Below are 8,791 nucleotides of genomic sequence, written 5' to 3' on the forward strand. Positions count from 1 at the left end.
AGTCTCCAGAAGCTTGGCAGAAGAGGAATATTCCAGTTTGATAGCACAAGAGTTTCCAAAGAAGATATAAAGTAAAAACTATTTGCAGCCCAGCCAGCCCAGCCCTGGCCAAGATTGTCGCCTGACCTGAATCCAACAGAACATCTTTGGGGTAATGGGGCATCCCAACCCATCCAGCAAAGTCTCTAAAGAACGGCAGAACATCTCTAAACGGCAGAACATCTCTAAAGAAAGGCAGAACATCTCTAAAGAAAGGCAGAACATCTCTAAAGAATGGCAGAACATCTCTAAAGAAAGGCAGAACATCTCTAAAGAACGGCAGAACATCTCTAAAGAAAGGCAGAACATCTCTAAACGGCAGAACATCTCTAAAGAACGGCAGAGCATCTCTAAACGGCAGAACATCTCTAAACGGCAGAACATCTCTAAAGAACAGCAGAACATCTCTAAACGGCAGAACATCTCTAAATGGCAGAACATCTCTAAAGAACAGCAGAACATCTCTAAACGGCAGAACATCTCTAAATGGCAGAACATCTCTATTCAGAAATGTACTCCAGTAATATCCTCCAAGCTGGGAAGGATAAAAAGTAACAGTGGACAAAAATAAAAAAGATTTGAATCTAATGTAAGATGTACTTACTTTAGTTGTATTACGTTTCTAGTGTGGGGCTTTCTGCAGTCTCGTGATCTGTTCTCCAATACCTAAATGCTCTCTCCCCTTCTTATCCACTATTCATTTTGTATGTATCATGTATATATCATGTTATATTTGTGTCATGTACATTTGCTATATGTATGCTAGTATGCTTATCCTGATACTTGTTTTAATTCATCTGCCATGTAGAACACACACACACACACACACACACAGAGAGATTAGTGAGAGAGTATATTTAAAATGTCTCATATGACATCAGTTTTGGACGGGTATGACTGGAGGATCTAATGACTATTTACTGGGTGTCATGGATAGCTGAAGTGTATCTGAAGGAACACAGGGTGCCCTTTCTGGCTATTTTGATATTATGCTGAGCGAGAGTTTAGTCCTCACACAACTTAAGTGACATTACCCTAGCAGCAGCGAGGAGTGAAAACATCCTACAAGTGAATGAAAACTGAATTTAAACTGGAGACCTGTATGCAAACTGGATGTGGAAAAATGGCAACAGATCTCCAAATGACTGTGCTACAAAATGAGGCAACGGGGGACAGTGACATTCAACTGAACGACGAAGTTGAGGAGCTTAGCAAAAGGTCAACCACTAAAACTTGCACCCTACACAAAAAGAGACAAACATAGAAATGTTATTATAGATGTGACTATTTACTATTCAGTAACAGATTGACTTCAAGAAAAAGTCTGTTCAACAATTCATGTTTTATTTGTCTTATGAACAGGTGCAAATGTAAATGTTAAATATCAGGAATAGATCTTTCAACTGAGAAACATTTATCATTACCATAGTGACCTGCCACATTAAAATCCAGTATAAGTCGCAAATCATCATTTTTTGCTATAGCTTACGGGCAATTGAAGCCTGCACATTGATAAAAATACTCAACCTAATTGATTTTGAGGTTTTGGCATAAATATGTTGTTTAAACTAAACTTTTTACAGGCACAGAGACATTAGCACACAGAGACATTAGCAGGATTTTCGAGTGTTTTCTAGCCACTGACAACTGGCTTATATCCCAGTGACCATATTTGGTTATAAACAAACCTGTGTCATCCAATGTCGTTGTATATTCATATATAAATTAAGTTTTTAAACAATAAAATATAATTTAACAGAATATGTTTGATGTATACTAATTAAACTATTTGTCAGGAAGAAACCCCAGTATGAAACTGATTGAAAGTTCACATGGTGTATTGGGAATGGAGTTGTTGTTTAGAGCCTGAATTTGACCAAAATACTACTGTCCATTAGAATCGTGCACTTTGCCTTTAAGACCCTGAAAATGTAAGCAAATTTAAAAATGCAAAGAATACACATGAATTGTGTATAATATTATATTTTCCTTGTTCCCTCATAATTACACCATCCTGGTTTTCAGACCAACAAAAACTGCATGTTTAAATAATTGACACAAATAAAATACAACATATTGAGAAGAAAGTCAGGTAGAAACAATCACATTTAACATCATAGAAGTCAGTAAATTATTTTGGAAATTGCACTTGCTCGATTATTCAACTGTGAACTGTGATTGGCCTGGAAACATTAAAGAATGAGATTTTTGGTGTGTGGCAGGCAAATTCCATTAGTAAATTAATGAATCCACTATTATGTTTTCATAAAGTAAGATTTGATAATATGTTGATCCACCCTTTCTCACCAGTTTAAGGGAGGTGACCCAGGACCAGACTGTGCAGCCTAAACTTCAGTGTTTGATGATGGACCCGTCCTTCTCCATGGTAACGGTTCAAAGTGAGGACAGTGGCATCATGTGGGAAACTTCTTTCAGTCGCTGCTCCAACCCTTGGACATCAGAGACCAGCACCAGAGGTGGCGAAGTTTGCTTTAGCAAGGCAGAGTGTCGTAAAATAGCCACATCTAGAAATGCAGGAAAAATAGTCTTCATCATGGACGAGGCCCACACCGTTCGGAAGAAAAAGGTCAAAGCGCGGATGAGAGAAAGGGTTAATGCGGTTGCTACACAAGACTTAGTTGAGGTCACTGATAGACCGGCAATGGTGGAAGTCTCCATGCCAAACATGAAGGATGAGCAGGACAAACAGGTCAAGATGACAGACTCGAGAGACGAAAAAGAACGGCGCTTGTTTCGTCTTGTCTCTGAGGGCTCAGAAATACTCAACATTGTGGTGCCACCCAAAGTTGCCACTGTTGATGAGGAGGAAAGCAAAGATCTGGTGGACAACCTAGCCTACATGGAAGAGCCATCAACGGTCCGGGCACATGCACAACCAGTAGATATAGAGGGACATGCAAACTGTCCTGATATGGACATTTCTGAGCAAACTGATACACAAACCAAGGAAAAAGAATTACAAGAAGACATTGCACCTGTTTTGCCTTTCAAATTACCTCATAGAGGAACAATTAATGACACTGATTACTTTGACATGTTCACAGAGTTGGGTGGACATTCTGTAGGGGGCTTTGACAAGAAAGAAGAGAAGCAACATCAACCACACAATAAGGAGACTAAAGATGTCAAAACCAATCTGGACGAGCCATTCTTGAAAACCAAAATGACCCCCAAGGACCCAGAGGATCCTATATCCTCTGGTGAAATCGCCAGTGAGCTTCTGGATGAAGTGTTTTATGGTGGCACGGCAGACCATAACTATTCTGAGTCAGAGGAGGGATGCCAAGGGGTCAAAGATGAACTCCCCAAGTCTCCACGAAAGGAGAGTGGTTGTGCCTTATTTTGTAACGAAGACGTAGTTCTCACTCCTATCTTCCTTTCCCCAGGGCCACCGAAAATTATTGACCCTTCTCTACTAGAGGAACCTAAAGCAATGGCATTTTTATACACAGATCTTTATGAAGAAGCTGTTGGAACCAGGAAGAAAGAAGAGGATGCAGTCAGCATGACCTCTGAGAAGTCCTTCCATAGCAAAGAATCAGAATCAGACGGTTACCTTGAAAAGTTTGTACTGAAAGATGAGACTCCATTGGTCGAGATGGCAGAGGCTCCCGCAAGGGCTTCAAAAACAGAGGGGTTTAGGATGTGGACCGAAGAGATGTTTGAGCTGGCTAAGTTAAACCAACTTGAAAAAGAACCAGAGAAAGAGGACCCCGAAGAGGAAATTACAGATTTCTTTCGGGACAGCAACAGATCCTCCCCTTATGAAGATGTTGAACAACCACATGTATCACTAGAGGAAAGCATAGACGTTAAATATCGACGAGTGCAATTTGAAGATGAAGTTACACAGAAAAATAAAGATGAAAGTAAATCTGAACAAGCACCAGAGTTGACACAGGATCCGGTAAGAAGAAATTCACTTGAAAAAGCTCTTGAAGAGACCGGAATGACAGAGACCGAGAAACTCTTCATTGATAAAAGATCTCCCGAAGATGACATAAGTGATATAAATATTGAGCAAAGAGTCACTGGTAAAGGTGCACTTGTAAGTCACAAAAGCGACCTGGCACCTGAAATACCACGGACATTTGCTGAACAGCCAGCCATCAGCAAGTCACTAGGATCCTCTCTTGAACTAACTTCATTGGAACCTGCTGAGATGGAGGACCTGAAAGAGGAGAGTAGGAGGCAGGAAGTCGAAACAGAGTGCCACAAAGAAGAAGAAAGATATCAGAGGACTCCACCTGTGACTGCAGGGGACACAAATGTACCCCCAAACAATTTCACTGACCCAGAAGAATTTTCTTCTGACCCTGTGGAGAATAAGAGAGAAATGAGCCTAACATACGTTTCAGACTCAGAGATTGCCACTCCTGTGAAAGATGACATGTAAGACATGGGTGGAAGAGGTTAAAAAATCAAAGGGACAATATTAGAATGTAGAATTGGAGATTGTTGGGGTTTAGGCAATTGTACCTAGAGGGGAGTTTTTGAGTTGTTTTATGATCTCCCACCCCTTCTTATCCATATAAAACAACATGAACATTATGTGACGCAGCGAAGCATAGCTTCCATTCCGGGCTAGAAAATGTAACTGTCATTTCTGAATTTCTCAAAACCCTGCTTCACCAAACTCCTATGCCATATGTCTGATTCTCACAACATTTTGTGTGCAACAAATGTTCAAAGTTACATGTCATTAAAATTTTGAAAGCTTGACCCATAAGGACTCTATGACCAATATCTTGGGATGTTAAGGTCCAAACTATCATACTCTTAGTCATGACCAAATTCCTTGAATGCACTGTAAATTTAGTGAAAATGTGTCCATAGTACTATAACTGGAACATGGCAATTTCTCCAGAACCTTTTAAGCTACAACTTTTAAATTTAGTCAGGATATACTTGGCCACATTTGCTCACATTTCCTAAAACGCAGATCGGCTTGCACAACAAAACTTTGCCAGCGTGAATGACTGACCCTCATGAAATTGAAAAGGCTCATTCATAAATTCATGTGGAAGCTTTGTACCGAATTTGAAATAAATCAGCCACAAGGTGATCGTAAAACAAGCCACAATGTGTTTTCCCATGTACCTCTGGCATAGTTTGGTCGATCTTTAATATTCATTTTGCTTCAAAACTTGCTTCATTCTAGGCTGGCTGTCTGATTTGCATAACAGTTTGAAAAAATGTGATCCATCTCTCCTAACAGAAGAAGTTCAACTCTGGCTACGTTTACACGGAGCCTGGATTGCCCGAATCCAGAAACATTTTTGGATCCGGTACCTTTTTTTATCTCGTTCACACGTAGCCATGTCAAGAAAAATCTACCTTTACACGGAAACGCTGGAGCGGAGCGTAGTGGTTGAATCTGTTGTAAATACGTCATGGAGCATGCGCATAAAGTGACAGAAGACAGAAGTCGAGATCCAACTAGCAATCTTCCGATTGCTGAACGACTTCTCTACCACCTGAAATCACTGTTACCACAGCTCTCAAACAGGACTGGTTAGAATCACGCCCTTCGCCATAACCCTTGTTTGTGTTAAGTTACCGTTTTGAAACTTCCATCTATAATAAAAAAAAAAAATCACGTCAGATTTGCTCATATAGGCTATTGCTGACACTTTTAAAAAACAGTTTTGAACAATGGTCTGATGCAAAAAGATTAAACAGTGATAGATTAAAGTGTGGCTTGTTAATGTCATCCCTTTCCTGACCATTTTCTTAACAACATCGATTTAGTTTATGTTGTTGCTGTTATGAAGTGACACAGTGGGGTTAATAAGAGTTCAGGCTGAGGTTGCGAGGCGTTCACGTGGGGCAATTACGTCATCCGGTTAGAAAGTGTGCAGATCGGGCGTTTACACGAACACGGATCCGCTGGCGGGTTCGAATCTACCCACTCTGGAGACCGGATTCAAAAGGTTGCGGATACAGTGACCCAAGCCGCCGGGTTCGTGTAAAAGAGAGGCCGATCCGGCAATATTTCTTTCCGGATTCAGGCAATCCAGGCTCTGTGTACACTGCCCCTCTAATGTTAGTGGGCTTTCTTTGATCACGTCTCCTAACAGAAGAAGTTCAACTCTGATGTTAGTGGGCTTTCTTTGATCCTCTCTCCTAACAGAAGAAGTTCAACTCTGATGTTAGTGGGCTTTCTTGCATGACACCCCTGCTTCATGTTCTGCTACATCGATATTGGATTAAAGTGAAGACCATTTCAAAACGCTACGTTCTTTGGAACAACCATTCTTTGGTTGGTAGAAGTATGTGGTCAGAGTAATTGGGCCCTAATCTCATAGATGCACACCGCAGGTTTTTGAGCACTCGGGCTATTTTGATCACGACGGCACATTCATTTGGCAATTTCATAGTGGTTGCAAACACATTTGGGTGTGTCTGATAAAAAGGTAGGTGTTTCATGTAGGCCTTTTTCTGGGTTTCACCTCTTATCTAATCTCAACACAATTTGACTGCATAACATTGACTATTCAGCCTACAAATTTGACCGATCAACAGTCACTAAATGGCTACACAGCCTACGTAGTTAGCCACAATTTCACTTTACACCAGAGAGTAAAATAATCCAATACCATGCATCGGGGCCTTCGTTAATACACAACAAAAGGTGAGACACAAAAGTAAAATGTTGTTTTGTATTTAATGATGACAGAAGTCTCTACCCATCCATATATGTGTGTCTATCGTTTCATCACAATTTCATGTGCATTGCTTTCATTCCTGTGCCTGAGCCACACAGTTACAGTCAGAGGTCCTCTACCACTGCTAAGCATACTTAGCATTTTCCTGTGGAAATGAATCTCTAGTTTTGAATGGGTTCCAATTACTACAGTAGTAACAATGTCAGTATGCACAGTGTATTAAGCATATAATGTAATGTCATTATGCACAGTGTATTAAGCATATAAGTGTAATGTCATTATGCACAGTGTATTAAGAATATAAGTGTAATGTCATTATGTACAGTGTATTGAGCATATACATGTAATGTCATGTTGTAGTTTTGTAGTTACATAAACTATTTAAATGTACTTGTTGCTCATATTGTTTGTGTGGTTCATTTGCTTAGTGTAGAATCTATTGTTTGTATTATTTACTTTCCTTTTTTAGTAGGAATTTTAATATGTTCTTATTGAAAATGTGTGTTAATGACACATTTCTAAATTATAAAGTGAAAATATATTTAATGCATGGACAGAGGAGAGAGAGAATATTTGTACATTGACTGGCTGACAGATTGATTTATAGCCTCAGACTACAAAAACAAGCACATACGATTGAAAAGCACTTAAGCACTGTAGTAACTACATAAGATTAAAAAGATATTGACTAAGTACATACGATTAAAATGATATGCAAATAGGCCAATGTATTAATATACCGTAAATCCTCAAATTGTGGCCGGGGTCTTTTATTTACTTAGGCTGCACAGCGCACAGGCCTTTATTTGGGGCAGGCTTGTATTAGGGGCAGGCCTTTATTTCTTACTTATTATACGGCTCTTCAGAATGTTCCAAAAAGTTCAGGTGATTTGAATGGGGCACCCCAATGTTCGCAGGTCTGTAACTTCTTGATATTCACCACTGCGAAAAGTGAATGACCGCTGTCATTGGCAATGGGTTTTGTGCTTCTAATTCACATCTTTCATATCATTCCGCAAGTAGTCCGGTCATTTAACGTAGTGGAAAGTCATCGTAACTTGAAGTCAGCAAGTAATTGGTTGCTACGCAACACCTGGAACTTTAAAGTTCTATTAGCTTGAAGAACAATTTTTCTTAGCGGAAATCACGAAACGGCAACAAAATCATTAAAAATGGGTATTTTGGAGGAATGTCTTCTATCGTTTTGGCAAGTAACTGTATTATAACAAATTCGCCTAGTAGGCTGAAACATTTATTTTTTTATTGCAAACAGCCCATGAAATTAGCCAACAACATTAAACATGAGGAGAACATGTATTTATGAAATGCATTCAATTAAATTGTGATGTCTGCTTTGGTATTAAATAAAATACAATGTGAGATGGTAATTCCAATGTATGTGTCTTTGATAAAGACAAATAAAAAGATACAAAACTAGGTAGGTATATAATAGAGAGAGAGAAAGAGAAAGAAATGTAAGAGATTGAGAAGTTGGATGTTATGATAAAAAGAAACAGACAGACAGACAGACAGATGGATAGAGTGATTGAAAGAAATACAGTGAGTGAAAATGAGAGATATAAAGAAATTAAATGCATGGAACATATTCTAGAAATCTGAAGTTTTATTGTAATCAATAAGCCACAATAAGTAGATGCCCATGGATCATCTCACTGTGTGGACGTCCGGTCAGCCTTTTTAAAGAAACACAATTGCATGTGCTCTTCTCTGGCTGCTTGCCAAGGCCAATCAGAATGAACTACCCTAAATAACTAAGCTACCTCCATTATGAAATAATCAGTGCTCAACTAAGAACCACACTGTTCTCATGAGAGTGGCAGTGTTGTGCACGTTCACACCTCTCATGAACTAGTTCAAAGTTCAGTTCATACAAGTAAACATGAATCGTTCACGTTCATAGTTCACCATTTAAATTCTGAACTAGTTCATAGTAGAAAAGTGAGATTTTTACTGTCGGAAACTTTATCAGACAGTGTGTAAAAATCCCGAACATAATAATAAGGTGGATCGGATGTAGGCCTACTCGCTGAGTCTGCGTCTCT

The 8,791-nt window shown here is 39.3% G+C and overlaps 1 protein-coding gene across 1 annotated transcript; it reads left to right on the forward strand.

Annotated features, from left to right (window-relative positions):
• The first annotated feature begins 853 nt into the window (after window positions 1-853).
• On the forward strand, window positions 854-5,643 carry si:ch1073-398f15.1 (cardiomyopathy-associated protein 5). Its single transcript, XM_012830036.3, has 2 exons — window positions 854-1,257; window positions 2,350-5,643. The coding sequence occupies exons 1-2, from the start codon at window positions 1,112-1,114 to the stop codon at window positions 4,454-4,456; spliced, it is 2,253 nt and encodes a 750-aa protein (XP_012685490.2). The 5' UTR covers window positions 854-1,111; the 3' UTR covers window positions 4,457-5,643.
• Window positions 5,644-8,791: the final 3,148 nt, after the last annotated feature.

This window comes from Clupea harengus, chromosome 12 (genome assembly GCF_900700415.2).
Source record: "Clupea harengus chromosome 12, Ch_v2.0.2, whole genome shotgun sequence".
In the NCBI taxonomy this organism is placed as follows: domain Eukaryota; kingdom Metazoa; phylum Chordata; class Actinopteri; order Clupeiformes; family Clupeidae; genus Clupea; species Clupea harengus.

Coding starts and splice junctions, on each gene's coding strand:
- si:ch1073-398f15.1 (XM_012830036.3), top strand. CDS start 1,112: ATGAAAACTGAATTTAAACTGGAGACCTGTATGCAAACTGGATGTGGA. Junction 1,258..2,349: donor GTTGAGGAGCTTAGCAAAAG/GTCAACCACTAA, acceptor CTTTCTCACCAG/TTTAAGGGAGGTGACCCAGG.